The 18,479-nt window shown below is 54.9% G+C and overlaps 1 protein-coding gene across 3 annotated transcripts in view; it reads right to left on the bottom strand.

Annotated features, from left to right (window-relative positions):
- Positions 1–18,479, bottom strand: part of Bcas4 (breast carcinoma amplified sequence 4) — a gene marked incomplete at its 5' end in the record, with an annotated part of 61,352 nt that overhangs the window by 27,611 nt on the left and 15,262 nt on the right. For 2 of the 3 annotated variants that reach the window (XM_013518344.1, XM_013518346.1), the window contains 2 exon segments: positions 6,372–6,473; positions 15,421–15,492. In XM_013518344.1, coding sequence (XP_013373798.1) covers positions 6,372–6,473; positions 15,421–15,492 — 174 coding nt within the window. 3 annotated transcript variants of the gene reach the window in all.

Below are 18,479 nucleotides of genomic sequence, written 5' to 3' on the forward strand. Positions count from 1 at the left end.
CTGTGCTTCTAGGGCCCTCGGGTTCTGGTTCTGGCTGCAGCAGGGCTGAAAGGCTGGATCAGCCACGTGTGTGTGTGTGTGTGTGTGCACGCGCGTGCACGCACCCACATGTACATGTTGGGGGTGGGTCGCAGGGCTGCAGCTGGGAAGCTGCATCTGACAGGTCCCTGCCCTGCAGCTGGAGGCCTCAGGGGCCTCACATCTGGCCATAAATGCAGAGGAAAGCCCACTCCCATCCTGTCCTGAAGCCGATTCCAATTTTCCGCTTGCTGCGCTAGTGCTGGTCTGGAGGGGAGCGCGCTGGCCGAGGACCGTGTGCACCCTCGGCCCACGCTGAGCTGGGCAGCCGCGCTAAGCGGCCACAGGGAGGAAGAGCCCAGGGACAGCCAAGGCTGCAGGCCTGACTCGGAGCCAGTGACACACTCACCATCCACACGGACAGGGGACCACTGAGCTCCACCACCCAGCCTTGTACACACTTTTCCCTTCTGTGAAAATGTGCCGGTTACAGTCAGCAGGGCAGGAAGGAAAGGAGGGCGGCCTGTTGTTAAAACTGCATTTATAAGTAGTGAGGAATGTGCACACTTTCGGCAAAGGCCCTGCCCAGAAAAGGGTCTAATGCTCAGCCCTGGGGGGCACAGATGCAGCCTCCGTTCTCCCACTCCCCGCCACGTGACCTTGGCCAAATCATGGTTTTCGGCCGCTGCCTCTTCCGTAAAATGGGCTTGGTCCCTCGGCGGCTGTGAGCTGCCTTGAGATCTTGCTGGGACACTTGGACAGTCCCCAGCTCACACAGCCACACAGGAAGCGTCAGTCTGTGTTAAGGAAACTGACCAGGGGCCATGTGCTGGCAGAGCGTCACCATGGGTCCAGCGCTGCCCTCTGAGTCACACGGATTCGGACAGCAGGGTGGTCTTCGGCCCTGCAGGAGCCGCTGAAACACTAGCGGGCCCTGGCCAGCACGCGGAGTGGGGACCATCCCTCAGGCCTGGGGACAAGCACTACAGCCATCAAAACCGCCATCTGTCCTCACAGGGCTCCCAGGGAGCCAGGTGCCAACTTTACTCCCTCCACCCTTGAGCCTCTGAGAGACAGACAGACACTCCAGCTGACAGAGGAGGAAACTGGTCAGTCAGTTACCAAACGGCCAGACCCACCGGCCCTGGAATTCACCTGTCCTGCTACAACCTGAGGTTCTCACTGGGTCCCTATGCTTTATTGTTTTGATGTCACACACTTTAGCTAGGGGGAGAAGCAAACCTCCCACTTGCCTTACAATCTATGACCTCTCTGGGACTACTTCAGGTCCCTCCTGCATTCGCTCACACTGGGAACTACACTCAGGGCCTTCACACTGAGCTATATCCACAGCCCTTTCAAACTGTTTTTTAAATTTTGAGATAGGGTCTTGCTAAATGCTCAGGCTAACCTCCAACTTGAAACCCTCCAGCCTCAGCCTCCGGAGTAGCTGGGATTATAGGCATGTGCCACTGCACCCAGCTCCCCTGCTTTTAATACCAACCCAATGACGGAGACTTCTGTAGAATCTCAATAGCACCAGGGTGTTGGATTAGGGTAAGTGCCACTGACCCTCAGTGTCAGACAGACTCCAGGGCAGAGCAGGGACCACGGCATTCTGTAGACTCATTCCACGGAAGAGGACAGCTGCAGCTTAGCTGTTTCCAGAGAGGAATGCAGAGTCTCAGGGTTGGGCTTCTAACCCCTGGCCCTGAGCAGTCCGTTTCCCGCTGGTATCCCTGTCTGCCAGCTTCATCTAAAGCTTACAACAATTGTTCCTGGGCATCTAAGATGCAAGAGTCCCTTTGAAAACCATTTGGAAGTTCCTAAAGAGGGACTCTAGAGCCGGCAATTCCACTCCTAGGCACTGACCTCACACAAACCAAAGCACGTGTCCAGATGAACACTGGGACCCAGCGGCTCAGAAGAGCATCGTTCCTAATAGCCCCAAAGCAGAAGCAACTCAAACATGCATCAGCCAGCGAATGTACTAGAATGTGGCACATCCATGGAACACAGTAGTACTCAGCCACAAAGGGAACGGACATCTGCAGACACTGTACCATGCATGGACCTCCTCAGAGTCACACTCTGTGAATGGCACACAGGGAAGACACTCGTGGTCCACTTCTGTTAATATGGCATGTCAGGACGGGCAGAAATCACAGCCACAGGAAATAGACAAGGCCTTCCAGGGGCTGGAGAACGCTAATAAACATGGGGTTTCTTTGCAGGAAATGACGTGACATGGGAGCGTGGTGATGGGTGTACAACCTTGGAGATGCACCCAAGGCCTCTCCATGGGACACTGGCTTAGTCACCGCCCTGGTCTCCGGGACATGACACCCGACTTGGAGGAGGACAGGTCCGCTCTGGCTCGTGCTTTCGGCCCATGCCAGCCGGCTGCAGGGCAGAAGCGGCGGGGCAGAGGGGCGCACAGAGGAGAGCTGCTCATACTACAGCGGCCAGGAAGCAGCAAGAGAAATGGGAAGCAAGAAGGGACACACCCCAGCGACCCACCTTTTCCCACCAGGTCCTATTCCAACAGCAGGCCAGCTGTACGGTCCTCACGATCCAATCCCCTCAACAAACCCCAGTACTGAGCACATGAGGGCTTTGGAGAACATTCCCCTCCTCAACCACAGCAAACACTTTAAGAATACAGAAGTTCCCCCTTCTCTGCAGAGGACACTGTCCAGGGCGCCCAAGGGATGCCTGAACCTGTGGGTAGTCCTGAGCCTCCCAGGTAACTCTTCTCCCTACGCCAACTTCAAGTTTAATTTATAATTTAGGAGCAATAAGAGATTAGCAACAATAACATAATTAAATAGAACAATTATGACAATATGCAGTAATAAAAGTGATACGAGTGTGCTAATGTGCATTCTCTTTCTCTTCCTTTTTTTTTCTTTGTCTTTTTGAGACAGGGTCCCGCTTTGCAATTCAGGCTGGCCTTGAGCCCACTTTGTAGCCCAGGCTGGTCTCAAACTCACAACGATCCTCCTGCCTCAGCCTCCCAAGTGCTGGCATTACAGGTGTGCACAACCACGCCCGGCTCTCTTCCTGTCCTTGAATACAAGCCCTGAGATCCTGCAACAGTGACAACCAAAATGGCTTGGAAGTGACTTCCAGGAAGGAGGCATACATAGAGTGGATTTGTTGCAGGAAGAGGTGATTCGTATCCTGGGTAGGAGAGCACAGGATTTCACACACAAAATTTCAAACTAATGAATTGGTTATTTCTAGAATTTTCCACTTAATGCTTCTGGACTAAGACTGACCACAGGTAACTGAAACCATGGGGAAAGGGAAGCCATGGATAAGGGGGACTGCTATAACCCACCTGGAATTCCTCATGGGGAAAAACACTGCTGCTATGACCCCTTCAATGGCCCTGCTATCCTCAGAGCAGGGTCCAAGCATCCTGACCTGGCCCTGTGCTGTGGGCCTGTACTCATCCCTGACCCAGGGCAGGAAGGCCTCAGGGCCTTTGTACCAGCCATTCTCTCCCCAGGCTCGTCGCTCCATATTCTATGCTTACTGCAAAGGCTGTGCCCCAAAGCCCTCACTAGCCTCGCCCCTCGCTCCCTTCCTTGCTCCCAGAGCTGGCTGGCCTGCCCAGCCTGCTTTCTGGGCCAGCGCTCCCCTCGGGCCACACCAGGGCACTGGGGTCCCCGCCTCAGCTCTGCCCTGGCTCCTGTCCTAGGTAGCCAGAGTTCAACAGGTGTTTGGAGGATACAGTAAGGGTGTGGGCTCGAGACCTGCATCTCCCTTCACAGAAAATGAAGGTTCACACACCTGGAAGAGGTGACCCCAGGATTCAGCCCACAGGGGACATCAGACAACATCCACTCACACTCATGACACCTTCTGGGTACAGCCCAGGGAGGCTGCTAGGCATCTTCCAGGCACAGGTCAGCCCCACCACAGAGATCACCCAGCCTGAAGGGTCCACCCCGGACCTGCCCGCCTCACCACTCAGCTGCGTTGTCCCTCCTGCGGCCGCTTTCTGGGGATAAAGGTCAGAACCTGCCCTGACTCCTGCACCGGTCTGCAGCCCCACTGGGTCACACTCCCAGGATTCCGCCATTGTCCCAGCGCCCTTTCTACCCCAGCCCACCCCACACAGCTGCCCCCAACCCTCCAGGGATTAGAGACCCCACTCCCCAGCCCCACTTCCCTGCATCCGCCTAGCCTCGTCCGTCTGCTAACTGTGGTGGGCAGAACGATGGCCGCAAAGACGCTCACGTCCTAGCCCCTGACTCATGTGGTTACCCTACTTCTGTGGGAAGAGGGACCCTGCGATGTGATTAGCACGTAGCTGTCAGCCTGAACCACTGGTGGCACATGTGTGACTGTGCCACTCGAGGGGACTGTCCCATGCCACCATGCATGCACTGCTCGTAGTTCAAGCTGCCCGGCGGCAAGGCATGAATCACGGCCCTGTTGTGAACGTGTCAAGCTGAGGGCCTTGGCCCGGCAGAACACCCTGCACTATCTAGCCGGGCCTAGGGCACTGATCACAAGGGTCCTTGCAGGAAGGAGGCAGGCGGGGGCTCGGAAGGGGAGAAGCTGAGGAGGCGACACTGTGGGCTTTAGAAACAGAAGCGGCCCCTAGGACGGGGAGGGGCACAGAGGGTCCTCTCTAGAGCCCACAGGAGGAGTGCCCTGTCCACGCCATGTTTTCAGCTCCACAAGGCACGTTTTAGGCTTCTGACTCCCAAAGCTGTAGGATAGTAACTGCAGGGTCTTTGAAGCCATGACGTTTTCAGTAACTTGTCACAGCACCAACGGGAAACCGACAGTCACGCCTGCAGAGGGTCCCTTGGAGGGGCCACAGACCGTCTCTCTCACTGCAGCATCCCTGCGGTGGTGCACAGGAGGCCCCGGATAAACGGCAGTAGACAGGAGGCTAAGAAAAGAATTGGACTTGACAGCTGGCCCAGCCCAGGCAAGGCAAGAACCAGTGCTGCAGATCTTTACATTTTCTTTCCTCTTTCAAACGTGTGGAATAAAATTCAAATGAATCAGCTATTTCAAGGGCAAAGTTTTAATTATATTCCTGCTCCATTCTCTGCTGACAAGAATGTTAATTCTCTGCTAAGTCAGTGCTGATTGCCACGTTCACTCCCTCTCAGCTTGGAGTGGGCCACATCCCCTCTGGCCAGGGGTCCACCACCAACTGCAATCGTCCTCGGCCTCCTGGTCCTTCCCTGGGCATGCAGCCAGATCCCGGACCAAAGCCCCGGGTCCACCTAGAGGTTCCGCACTGCAGCGGAGGGGCTCACTGCTCAGAGCTGATGCTCCTGCTCTGAGAGACGGGGACGGTGAGGGGGACCAGCTTCAGCTGAGCCAAGGGGAAATGGGACACTGTGTACCTTAGCCCGGGGCCCAGGCAAATACAAGATGGGGAAGTCAGTGGAGGGGCAGCAGAGCATGGTGGGGCTGTGGTAAGTGAAGAAGCTGTGTATCTTCTGAGGAGGAGCTGCTTCTGACTGTATCAGCTCTCGCATGCACACTGCAAGGAATCAGCTTGGAGCCTGGAAATGCTCTTTCCCCACTGGGGTGGTGTTGTGGTTTAAATATGAAGCATTCCCCCAAGAGTCATGTGTCTGATAACCCCCAAAGCAGCAGTGTGCACAGGTGAGGTCTAGGGGGTAATCAGGTCATCAATGGCTTAACCCACTGGCAAGTCCATGGCTGAATGCGCAATTACGTGGTGAAATTGGAGAAAGTCAGGGCGCGCCTTTGAAGGGCTGAGCTTGTCCACAAGCCCTTCCTCTCTGGCTCTCTTCCTGCTCTCTGTGAGGAGTTTCCTCCACCACGCCCTTCCTCCCTCTCTCCATGATGTTTCTGCCTCAGAGGCAGCTGGCCACGGACTAACACCTCTAAAACCAGAAGCCGAAATAAAACTCTCCTCCTTCAAGTAGTGTATATTGGGTATTTTGTCCCAGTGACAGAAAGCTAATACATGTCATCTTTACACAGGTGCTCATCTATGTGAAAATTCACTGAACTGTGCACACTTACAACATGTGCACTTGATATATCTATGCTTTTAAAAATGACCAGATTAAAGTCCTTAAAGAAATGTGGGCCCAGGGTTATCGATCTTTCTGAATTCTCAAAAGAAGCTTCAAATGCAGATTTTTAAGATAAAGTAGCTTGATTTTGAAACACTGGAAATAAGTTGTGATTTAAAAAAATACCAGGGAGTGTAGCCCTTTGTTCACCCAGACCCCTTCACGGCGCCCAGTGCCAACACCCAAGGCCACATCAGCACCTCAGAAGAGAGGGCAATGGCCCAACTGAGCTTGCTGTCTCGTGGGGAAACTGTGTTTTCCTGCACGTACCTCAAGCCGGTCCACTCTGGCATAGATGCCTCGCACTTCTGTCACTTTGGCCTTAAGGAGCGGGATGTTCTCCTCCAAGATCCGTGAAGTGTCGCTCCTGATCTGGAAAACAAAGTGCTCGTGAGGCTCTCTGCACTGCACCGTGTCCCCTCACCCGCCTTGGAGGTGGCTGGAGTCTGTGCAGACCCCGCTGATGACAGCATCCTGTCCAAGGTCAGGTCCAGGAACAGCCAGAGCCCCAGGTGAGGACCTACCTCATCACCTCCTGGGACCCAGACCCACCCAATTATTATTTACTGAACGGCAAATTAATCTTTTCCTCCCAAACACCCAGCAACACACAGTCCCAAACTAAGTATCTTCATTTCCTAAACCACTGATCTGGAGCAAATGGAAAGAATCAAAATCTCTTCTCTACACCAAAGTCAGGGTGTAAGTCCAGTTTTCACTGCCCCGGAATTAATACTAGCAAGGGACAATTATCACTGATACTCATGGAAACCACATATGCCAAAGAGCTCCCAACACGCAGGCACCGTGCTAGGCCCTTCCTTGTACCATCTCATTTAATTTGCAATTTCTTCTGCTTGTAAGTACTTGAAAAGTGCTGGTAAGCTTCAAGCCACCACATCTGTCCCTTCATCACTGAAGTCAGACACTGACAAACGTCAGACATTTTCCTTCACATCCTGAGGACCAAGCCTTCTGCATCCTGAGAGGGAGGGAGGAGAGAGGGAGAGATTCCACATCCCTCTCAAGTTCAAGGAGGCATCCAAGTCCCCTAGGGCAACAGTGGCAAACCTACGGCATCCACGCCACAGCAGCTATCTGTATCACTGAAAGTCCTAAAAGGTTCGCCGTCACTGCCCTAGGGGACACCTTTGAAAGGGGCTTCCCGGCCTCTCGGAGCTGGTCTGGTTTATCTGGGATTCTCATTTTCAGCCAAGGCGCCAAGACAACCGTGGAGTGGGCCACGGGTTCCACAGTTAGGAATCACCAGGGGCACACTGGGAGCCGAGCTCTGGACTTGGGCTGAATCTGAATCTAGCTCTGCCCGCTGTGAACTGTGTCAGCAGGTCCCTGCACCACTCCGAGCGCTCTTCCTCATCTGGACAGCGACAGCATCAGGACAGTCCTTCCTTCTTTGGAACGGCGTAAAGATGAGATGCTCAGTGCAGTGCTGAGGTGGGTGTGACTGGGTTGTGTTTCCCGCCCCCAGTGGTGCCCGCCTCCTGGTACCCACGCCTTGTGCAAATCCCTTCCCTAGAGCCCAGCGGGACCTCATGACTTGCTTCTCAGTAAGGGGAGCAGCAAAAGTAACAAATGTCACTTCTGACACCGGGTTACAGAAGACTGTCACCGCCAGCCTGCTGCTGCGTCCTCTCACTGGCTCACGTGTGTGCACACGCGCACGCGCTCTCACCCTGCCCTCTTGGGTGCTCGTGCTCTGACGTTGGAGTGCACACGGCCAGGCACTGCGGGGGCCTCGAGCTGACAGCCTGTAAGGCACTGAGCCCTCAGCCCCCTGCCCGTGAGGAGCTGGGCCTGGTTCACACCCTGATTTGGCCTGGAAATGCATCCTCCCCAGTCCCCATGTGATGACGGAGCCCCTGGCCAAACCACTGGACGAGGTTCCTGGCCCTGAAAACCGCTGTATGAAGCCACTCTCTGGGATAATGTGTTCATGCAGCAACAGGTAACTAACGCGCAGTGATGACTTGGCACAAAATTAAAATTTAAAAAATGTTTTAGAAAACCGTACCTGTTTTTCCTCCTCCTTCTGCCTAAGCACATGAGACCTTGTATGGAAAACTGCTCCTGCCACTGTTCAGAATGGCATCCCCTTTGCCCTTGTCACTGGGTCTCTGGGGATGTCACCCTATTGCCCTGCCTGTCTGTCCCCACATCCCTCCTCCTCTGGTCATGGTGCCACCAGCTCCTTGGGCACCAGGTTCCAAGCCCAGCATCCCCAGAGGCATTCTTTTCTCAGGCCCCAATTTCCACCCCGAGAGGGTGGCATTTGCCACCAGGCTGCCTGGCTTGATCTCCAGCCCGTGCCTTCTTCACCAGGAGCCCAGGCCAGACCTGAGCCTCTCTGTGCCCCCGTCTCCTCGTCGGTAACAAGGGGATGCACCGTAGCACTTCCCCTGGGAGAAGGCTGTGAGGGTGACACAGGGTCATCAGTGCCTGAGTGTGGCCCACGTACGCACCTAACTGGCTCATAAGGGTTCTGGTATTTTAATTTAATTTCCAAGTTTAAAATTCCAGTGGGGCTCCTGGGAGAAATGACTGGGCCTGGGACTGGGCCAGGGGATTAGGAGAGGAGGCCAGAGCACCTCCCAGCACCAGCAAGGAAGGAAGTACTACACAGAAATAAAGGCAGGCCTCATGTCAAAGGGACCCAGGGGCCAACCTGAAAGAGCAAAGTCGCCAGAGCTGGATCAGTCTGAGCAACAACGTCAACGACGAAGGCTGGATTACACCGGAAGTATAAGTGAACACAGTCGGCCCCTCCCCTACAGGTAGCATCTGCAGCCAACCAGCTGTGGGTGCTGCTGGCTCCTGAGTCCTCACAAACATACCCTGGTGGGGAGAGACGGTAACCACAAGGTTATCTGGACACGCTCAGCAATCTCTGCAATTTCTCGGTAAATCTAAAGTACTCCAAAGTAAAACACAGAACTAGGGTTTCTAAAACGTTTGCAGCAATCAAGTCTAGACTGATAGCTTTCCAGCAGTGCTCACAGTGCAGGGCTGAGTTTCCACAGACGCCGCCACGGGGCAGCTCCTCCAGGTGGGCCTGAGCTCAGTTCTCCCAGGTCCCACGCCTCCCCAGCCTCCAGCCTGCCCCGGCTCCCCTCCGTGCTCCCCTCACACGTTACCAGGGACAGGAGAAGCCCTCAGGATCCTCCCTTTCTTCCCCAAGGCCGGCTTTCTAGAGAAGCCAGTCCTCAAGGAGGCTGAACTCTTCAGACAATTGCGAGGTGAGACACAAGAGTGGATAATTAACTCTGAGGCAAGGTCAAACTGCAGCAGAACACTGCAAGTCTTCTCTTTCTGTTCATTCTAAAGAAACAGGTGCGGGGGGAAGGAGAACGGGAGGCGGTGGGCTGAGCAGGGGGAGGTGGCAGGAGCCCTCCCCACTCTCCTCCAAAACCAGAGAAGGCGAGGCAGAGGGGCCCAGGCCTGAGCAGGGAGGCAGCTTCTGGTAGCTTCTGGAAGCACCCTCTCTGGTAGCTGGAGTTGCAGGCAGCTATGGCGTACACCTGCCTGAAGGCTCCTACAGCTTTTTAGTGTAAGGGATGACAATCCTAGAGGACCCCCAAACCTTGTTTAAGGTTCCTCCTGTGGGCCGGGAACAGCGAAGCAACTTCAGGGTCATTTAGCGCCCTGTCAAGAGGGGCAGGAAACCAGCAGACTGCACGCCACAAGAACACGCTGGGCACAGAGCTGGGAAGTCAGAGCTGGCTCATCTCCGAAGGAGCCTCAGAGAAAGAAATAAGCAGGCCCCGGGGCACAGAGCTGGGATGTGAGAGACAGGGGATTTCAGCCCGGGGTGGTCTGAGCACCCCCGCAACACCAGACGTGTTCTCCTGGCCCTCGCTGTCAGCCTGCTCACAGCTAGAACGAAACCAAAAGCACAACGACATGAGATGCCAAGGTCTTGAATGCAAGACATTCCCCTTAAAAGAAAAGATTTGCGGCTTTTTATGAACAGTCCGAGAGCTGGCCACACTGAGCCCATGCTCTGCCCAGCAGCAATCAGCCGCAGCCGGCGACAGTTGCCCCTTTGGTTAACCACAGTTTCCACCCTCCCCAGAACACCCTGTGTGGAGCCTGCAGCCACCAGAGCACTTCTCTTCTTAGAGGTGAATCAGAGGAAAGTGACACATTGCTCACACCCAACCACTTCGCATCGCCATATGACGGGCATCTGAGCGTGCGCTTAGCTGCCCTCCGCGCACAGGGCGTCCGGGGGAATCAGTGCCCCTGGGCCTCTGCCAGGACAAGCCCACCACGCTGTCCAGCCTGGGGCCTGGCAGCCCCTGTCCCAGCCTAACTTCCCACCTCCCGGGAGCCTGGAAGCCTATGGGGGGCGCAGTGCTGGGGCCACGAGGGAGTGAGGACGGCCGTCCTGGGCGATGCGGCCCCAACCCCAGGTAAGACGGCCGAGTGTGCTCCGCCCTGGAGAACGAGCCCATGCCAAATGCAGCTGCTGGGCCCGGGCCAACGGGACACTTCGGCCACTTACGTGAGCAGAGGAAGGGCCTGCTCCACGCCAGGAGGTGGCTAGAGAGACTGGACACACTGCCCGGGCCATTGAGGGCACCGAGCCGCAAGGCCTTACGAACCCAGTTACTGCAGAGAACACTGGTGCCCTGGCCCTCCGGTGCTTCAGTAATGACGACAGTGATATTGTCGGTACCACTCTGAGGTCACCAAACACGCAGCAGGCGCTGTGCTCAGCAAAGGTTTTTAATGGAATACAGTGACATAAAGTGGCCAGGACTTGAGTATGCAGCTTGATGAATGTCTATACATGTCCCCTCTGTGCCACTACAAGCCAGAGGAGACGAGGAACATCCCCTCACCTCGGAGGCCCCGCTCTCCCGCGCCTGAGCCAGGACCTCCCTCCCGAACACAGGCACTACCTGACTTAACCACAGCTGGGCACTGCCTTTCCGGACCTCAGGGTAATGCAGTCACGCAATACATACCCTTTTGGGGGGAAGGGGCTAGTTCTGGGGGTTGAACCCAGAGTCTCTGCACTGAGCTACATCCCAGCACTATTTTTTTTTTTTTTTTTTTGAGACAGGGTCTCATCAAATCACTAAGTCACTCCCTGGACTTGAACTTATGAAGGTCCAGCCTCGGCCTCCCAGGCCTGGTATTTCAGGCATACATGTGCCGCTCTGTCCAGAGAAAGAATAAACTCCTCTGTCTTACTTCTTTTGCTCAGTGTAATGCTTGTGAGAAGTATCCCCGATGCTGCAGACAGTCTTTTTCATGGCTGGGTAGTACTCTAAAATGTGAATAAACAATGTACTGGCCCATTCTACTGCTGATGTGCATGTCAATGGTTCCCGGTTTGGGGTCTTAGGTCCAAGGCTGCCACGAAAGGTTGTGTATGAGTCTCTATGTGTTTCTCGTTTTGTTTTTGTTTTTCTTCCGGTACCAGGAATCGAACTCACAACCTTGCGCTTGCCAGGCAGGAGCTTTGCCGCTGAGCTAAACCCCCAGCCCCATGAGTCTCTATGTGAACTTACCGTCATTTCTCTTTGGTAATGATCTAGGACTAAGACTGCTGGGATTTAGGTTAGCCTGTGTTTAGCTTTTTAGATCCTGCCAAACTTTTCCAAACTGGTCTACCTTTCTGCATTCCACCAGCAAAACGTTGAGTGTTACGGTTGTTCCTTATCCTGCCAAAGCGCGTGGCATCTCGGTGTGGGTGTGAAGCACATGTCCCGCTCCATCACTGCTCACAAGAGCTCTCTGGAGACGGATTCCACAGATTCTTTACATTCCTCCCACGAGAGGTAAGCTCCGCGTCCCCTCCCTCTTGATTCAGGCTGGGTTACGGGGCTGCTTTGGCCAAGAAAAGATGACAGAAGTGACACTGTGTTTCCATTCCCAGGCCTCTAGGGACTTGGAAGCTTCCGCCTGTGGAGGCCACACGGCCGCATGGCCGGGAAGCCAAGCCAGCCGTGCGGAGGCTGTGCAGCGGAGGGTCTCACAGCCAGTCCCCGGCCGCACCAGCCATGCGTCCCAGCCAGGGCCCACAAAGCCAGCAAAGGAGCCGCCCCGTGTACCGCACCCCAGCAAGTGCCACGGGGCTCGGCTGTCCCTCTGTGCCCTGCTGCAGCCCACAGAAGGAACTGGGTGCTGCCGTACAACTAGGTTTAAGGCCATTTATAACAAGCAGAACCGTCATCTCCATGCTGCAGAGGAGAAAACTCCAATTCAGAGAGGGGGTTAGCTGCGCCCAGGGCTCACAGCACGGCCAAAGTGGGTGCCACATGCGAGGCCAAAACACATCCCAGCACAAGGAGTGAATTTCAGTCACAGAGAGGGATTAAGGGCAGGCTGGAAGAATTAATATGTCAGACAGGAAGCTGATCTTGGATTTCTTTTTTCTTTTTTTTTTTTTTGTCTTTTTGAGACAGGGTCTTACTATGCAGTGTAGGCTGGCCTCGAGCTCACTTTATAGCCCAGGCTGGTCTCGAACTTGCAATGATCCTCCCGCCTCAGCTTTCCGAGTGCTGGGATTACAGGCATACGCCACCATACCCAGCTAGGGCTTGGATTTCTAGTAGCCTGATTTCAGCAGAGAGGAAGCAGCTTCCTTCCAACCCATGCAGCAGAGAACTCGGCCTCTCAGACCTACGAAGTGATCTGAGTTTCTGAAGGCAAGACAGAGCTTGGGGACAGGGAGTGGCCCATTGTGTGACATCACCTGCCCCTACAGGGCTCCACTCACCCCTCGCTTGGATTTTATAACAGCTCTAAAGAGAAAATGAGGTCTGAGGCCAGGGCTGATAACCAGACAGCCCCCTTCAGCCAAGAGCCCCTGACACCTAGGCACCAGGTAAGCCCAGCTTTGCTGCCAGCCTGAGGAGGTTCCCATGATGTCCACGGCATCGGCCCAGAACGCCGCATAGAGGCTGTGACTGCAGATGCCCCCGGGGGCCATGGCAACACTGCACATTCACCACCAAGGCTGAGCGCGCTGTCTCAATGCAGACACAGGGAATCCTCTCGCTGTCCCCAGGAGGCCCACATTCTTCTGTTTCTTGAAGCACAGGGTGATCTCCCTGGTCCAGCTTTACCTTCCTGCTTTCCACAGGGCCTAAAGCCCAGAGGAAGATTATAAAACACACGAGCACACGGTGGCCATGGAGTCGGGGAGGCTCCCTGTGGAGCAGCAAGCGTGGGCCAGGCTGGAGATCACACTTGCCATCTGCAGGGGCGGAAGCTGCGAGGTAGGAACAAGCACCCAGGGGGCCAGATCTCCGCTTCTCCATGAGAAGCCAGGAATCCACATTTGGGGAGTGAAATTCTAAAAATATCAACAGTTGGTTTCCACTTTTTCCCGGAAATCTCAACATATCTACAGGTGGTTCTGGGCCAGGGGTCACCTGTGACGTCAGGGCAGAGTCTTGGCTTGGAGTGGAGAGGACCTCTCGGTGCTGCCTGCAACCTCAGGTCTCCTGGCGACTCCCAGAGCTCCCACCACAGGACGCCTTGCTGGTTTTCCGGGACGAGGCACTCCGTGTTGTCTACACCCTGCACACTCGCTCCTCTTCAGCCAGAGGAGGGTCCTCTTCCACAGAAGTCACGGTGGACAGGGCGGGAACATGTGAGGACAAAGATGCCTCTGGTCCTCAGTTCACGCCGTCTTCCAGCCTGGCCTTTCCAGCCTGGTGCTGGCTACACCACGCCCGGATGCCCTCTCTCCCATCCACTGAATTCGCCCGTTCCTCCTTCAAACCCCAAATGCATCACCACCTGCCCTGCAGCCCTTACAAGTGCCCAGGCAGGAAAGAACGCCCCTGCTCTGGAACCCCCTTGCACCCCGAACCCATGTTCACAACGGCACTTTGGCCCTGGAAAAGACACGAGCATCTAACTGGTTTCCCCCAGCCTGACCCAGGGCACAGCTCTGACCCTCTAAACCCTCAAGCTCCTCACAGGGGCAGGTCATGACAAGGGGCCCGGCGTTCGGTGATGAATAAATTTTATCCAGGCTGCCAAAAGCCTGTGTGGTTACCTTGGTCCCACCCATACTGTCACAGAACTAAAAAGTTGGCTCTCTTGCTGGGCATGGCGGTGCACACCTGTAATCCCAGAACTTGGGAGGCTGAGGCAGGAGGATCGTGGCTAGTTCGAGACCAGCCTGGGCTACAAAGTGAGCTCAAGGCCAGCCTGAACTGCATAGTGAGACCCTGTCTCAAAAAGACCAAAAAAAAAAAAGAAAAGTTGGCTCTCAAGAGTTAAAACTATATAGGTCCTCTCAGCAACATTTCTATCTTCTGCACTGTTTTGTCCCCAAAGGCTGGCCCAGGCTGCGCGCTGAATGTTTCGTTGAATACCCAGGGATAGTATGATGCCTGGCGCCTAATAAACATTTGGGCTATTGTTACTATTACTCTTTGAGTATTCACAAATGCCTCTTAGCTCTGCACACTGCATTTCACAGATGCATAAATCTACACCCCTGGGCCCAGTCAGGCGGACATTTTCAGCTCCAGGGACGGGCAGAGCCTTGTCACAACATGGAGTCCACCCTTTGGGCCTCCAGACAGAAGCCTCCAACTTGGGTTGCTTGTGTGCCTTTAAGAAGCTTGGAATGTGGTAGAAAATGCTATCATTTCTTCTAGGGGCTCCACCCCTGGCCAGCAATAATCCTGGCGACCCAAGGATCTAGAGGAGATTTCTACAGAATCTGGACCTTGTCTTCCAGCCTCAAAACACTATCTTCCGTCTTCCTCCCCACCAAGCCTGATGGACTTGATCCAACACCCCAGAGCAGGAGGAGAGACGAGAGGACAAAGGGATTCAGCAAGGGACTCCGACGCCCACCCCGCCACCAGCGAGGGCCTCGGCAAGAGGCTCCTCCCAGGCCCCACAGGCCTGAAGCCATTTTCTGGCCGTCTCCATGTTTGCAGGGCGGACTCGGAAGAGCTGAGGAAAGTTAAATATAGTCCTAGCATCCCCGCTGATCGGCTCCCTGCATCGGTGCCCGAGAGTGCCACCTTGTGGCCCAGTCCCTGCTCCTCTGTGGAAGAGAAACCATCTCCGGGGAAGGAGGAGATCAAGATGGCCGCCTCAGGAAGCACTTGGGGTTGAGGGAGTGTGTGTGAAAGACAGAGAGAGAAAGAGGATGGGAGGGAGGAGAGAGCAGCGAGTGTGTGGTTTCCTCTTACTGCTGGCCACTGCCCCCTTCCTTCTGGTGGCTAAATCACTACCAACATGGCTTCCCCATTAAACTCCAGAAAAGGCCTGCAGCCCGACCGGGGCCTAATCTCAGGCCTCCCAGGCAGACACTCACCATGTCCGTCAGGCTGCAAAACTCTTCCAGCAGGAGGAGCATCCCCTCGATGGCTGCCTCCACCTCCCTTGCCTGCAAAAAGACAACGTCCTGCAGATTAGCAAGTGGTTTCCAGGGAGACAAACACCCTTCTTTTTTTTTTTTAAAGCAAACTAAGTCTTCGGATTTTATGTGCCCAGTTCCTTCTAGGCCCCCTCTCCTTTTCAAAAACCTCTGTGGCCTTGTTTCAAGTAGTGGTAAACTGGCAGCAATCGTGACACCCATACGGGGACTAATTAACACCGCCTTAGCCATCTATTCTACATCCCTTTCAGAAGAGACAAGATAAATACTAGCATGAAATAACAAAGTTACCTGCATCCTTCCCATTGTACAGAGGAGGAAAGTGAGGCTCAGAGAGGTGAGGTAACTTGCCCACGGTCACACAGCTAACAAGAGGCGCGGCCAGGATTTTAGGGTAGGTTAGAGTCCACAGCCCCAAAGCATTGCTTCATGCCCTGAGCAACCACAAGGAGGAACAGCAAGCTGCAGCGGGGGCAGCAAATGAAGCTCTCTTTGTGACCATGCACAGAAGTGAGTACAGTCCAGCAGAGGAGTCCTGGAATGACGGGGCCACGCTGGCTGTCACTAGGGGAGGTATTCACACCGGAAAGGCACTTTGTGGGAAAATTCAAATGTTACCGAGTATCCTGTACTTATGCTCGTTTAGCCCTAAGGGGAGGGATTGGGGAACGGGCCCTGACAAGGAGACCTGAGGGCCACAGGCTATTTGAAGGGTCCAAAACTCTATGCTTATCAGATTCACGCAGCGACACAGATAAAGAATCCACCATGGGGCTGGAGTGTAGCTCAGTGGTAGAGCACAGATTCAGCACGCATAAGGCCCAGGACTCTCGTCAGCACCATCAATAAATTAATAATAATAATGGAATAATAATGGAGCTAAAGATTTCTTAGTGGGCTAGAGATACAGCTGAGAGGTAGAACACACACGCAGGGCTCTGGGTTCCAGTCCCAGTATCGCTACATAAATAAATAAACAAACAAACAAACAAAACAAAAAGGAGGCCACCAGGCCCGCGGTCAGCTGCAAGGTGCTCGCCCAAGTCCTTAGCAGCCGGCCACTGGCAGCAGTCAAGAAACACAGCCCCGAGTGTGGCAGAACTTTCCACTTGTCAGGAGGAGCCAGAAATTCTAATTTTAAGGGAAATGTCTTAAGTTTTAAATGTCAGCACACATTCAAACCCAAATCTTTGATGCTCCCCGGGCCAAACAGCAGTATTAAAGGCCCTGCCGGCTGGAGCCCCCTGTTCCCCGCTTAGGCAGAAGTCGGCCTGGCCTGCTTGCTTCCTGAGCTACACCACCTTCCGGACTTGTCAAACACTGGGTGGGTGCTGTTTAATTACCAGGCCTCTCGAGGCAAGTTCCCCCACCACGAAGCCTGTCTGCGGCTGGCTGCTCTGTCCTGGCTGGAGGCGTGGCCAGAGGCTGCCGAGCAGACCCCGCCCCACACCTGAGGCCCTCCCGGCCACCCACCTGTCCCCACCAGAGGTTTACACAGCGCCAGGGCGGCTGCCTCCAGCGAGAGCTGTCACCGCCGCAACAAAATAAACCGCTGTGCAAAAAAAGCCTCTTTCCGGCTAGCGTATAAATAGTACCAAGTTGCAATTTTAAACTCTGGAACCTGCATCTCACAGCTGGGACTGTTTCTGGGCCTTCACAGGGAGGCCTGACAGGAGAAGAGGCCACAGGGAGGGGCGCTGGGACAGCGGAGGGGGCCCCCAGGCCCAGGAGTAAATCATGGTAGAGCTGTCATCGTCACCACGGCAGCAGGGAGGAGGCAGCCAAGAGGCCACTGTGGCAGGGCACGCCGAGCCCCAAAGGGGGGCAGGAAAGGTGGGCGGCGCAGGGTGGACAGGGGAGAACCCACAGATGCGTAGGAAGCCAGACCCAGGGCCACCAAGGCCTAGCAGAATGTGAACAGCAGGTCTCCTCTCCGAGACACTCAGAGCGCCCTGCCTGCAGGAAATTCATCCCAACCGCACCGGAAGTTCAGAGAGGACACAGCTAGGAGGGGGGCGCGGGCTCAGTGGGTGGGTGGGTGCCAAGCATGCGCAGGGTGAGTGAGGCCTTGAGTTCCACTCCCGGAGCCACGAGAAAAGAAAAAGGAAGGAAGGAAGGAAGGAAGGAAGGAAGGGAGGGAGGAAGAAAGAAAGGAAAAGAACACAGTATGTTCAAGAGCATCCCGGGTTCAAATCCCATCTTCTCTTCTGCCGGCCACAGGTCCTTAACCCGCTGGCCTAACTTCTGCCTTGGCTGGCCCTGCGACAGGAGCCACCCATCTGGCAGGGTTGTCAGGTCAGCCTGGCATAGCAATTGTGGCTACGCCACTGAGCAGAGGGGACACACAAGTCCACAGCAGAGCTGCTTTATATACCACTCCCCCAGGCACTCAAAGCAATGGCTAATCACCTGGCGCTGAGGCTCTCATTTGAGTCTCACAAGAACCCTCTAGGCAGGTGCTACTACTTCTTCCTTTTCATGAATGGAGGATCAGAGAGGTTAAGTCACTTGCTCGAGGTCACATAGCAGATAAATACTCAAGGTGGAATCTGAGCCTGAGTACTCGAAGCCCCAGAGCAGCAATGTGTAGCTACCAAGCAAAGGAAGAACCATGTCCCTGGGTGGTTGCCTGTCAGCTAATAAGTCTCCCCCGCACCTCACCTCTTGGGCGTGCCAAAGCAGAAAGGGGCACAGCACGCATTTGCTGACTGTCTGGTCAACTAAGGGAGGAACACGCCTGAAATATTCCCAACTGGCAGGAAGGACCCAGGATCAGCCTCTCTACTAGGTCCACAAATCATTCAGGGGACGATTTGCTTTCAACATAATCCCGAGTGGCCTCAGAAAAGAGCCCTGCAGGCTGCAGCCCACACGCCTTTCTACCCAGCCCGCGAGCAAAATGCATGCCTTGCTGTTCTCTGCAAGTCCCTGGGCACCGACGGTTCGGCTCCGAGGGGAAGGTGGCAGAGGGCTCGCTTTCACTGGTGCTCGGGACG

The sequence above is a fragment of the Chinchilla lanigera genome, unplaced genomic scaffold (genome assembly GCF_000276665.1).
Source record: "Chinchilla lanigera isolate Chin_1 unplaced genomic scaffold, ChiLan1.0 scaffold00044, whole genome shotgun sequence".
In the NCBI taxonomy this organism is placed as follows: Eukaryota; Metazoa; Chordata; class Mammalia; order Rodentia; family Chinchillidae; genus Chinchilla; species Chinchilla lanigera.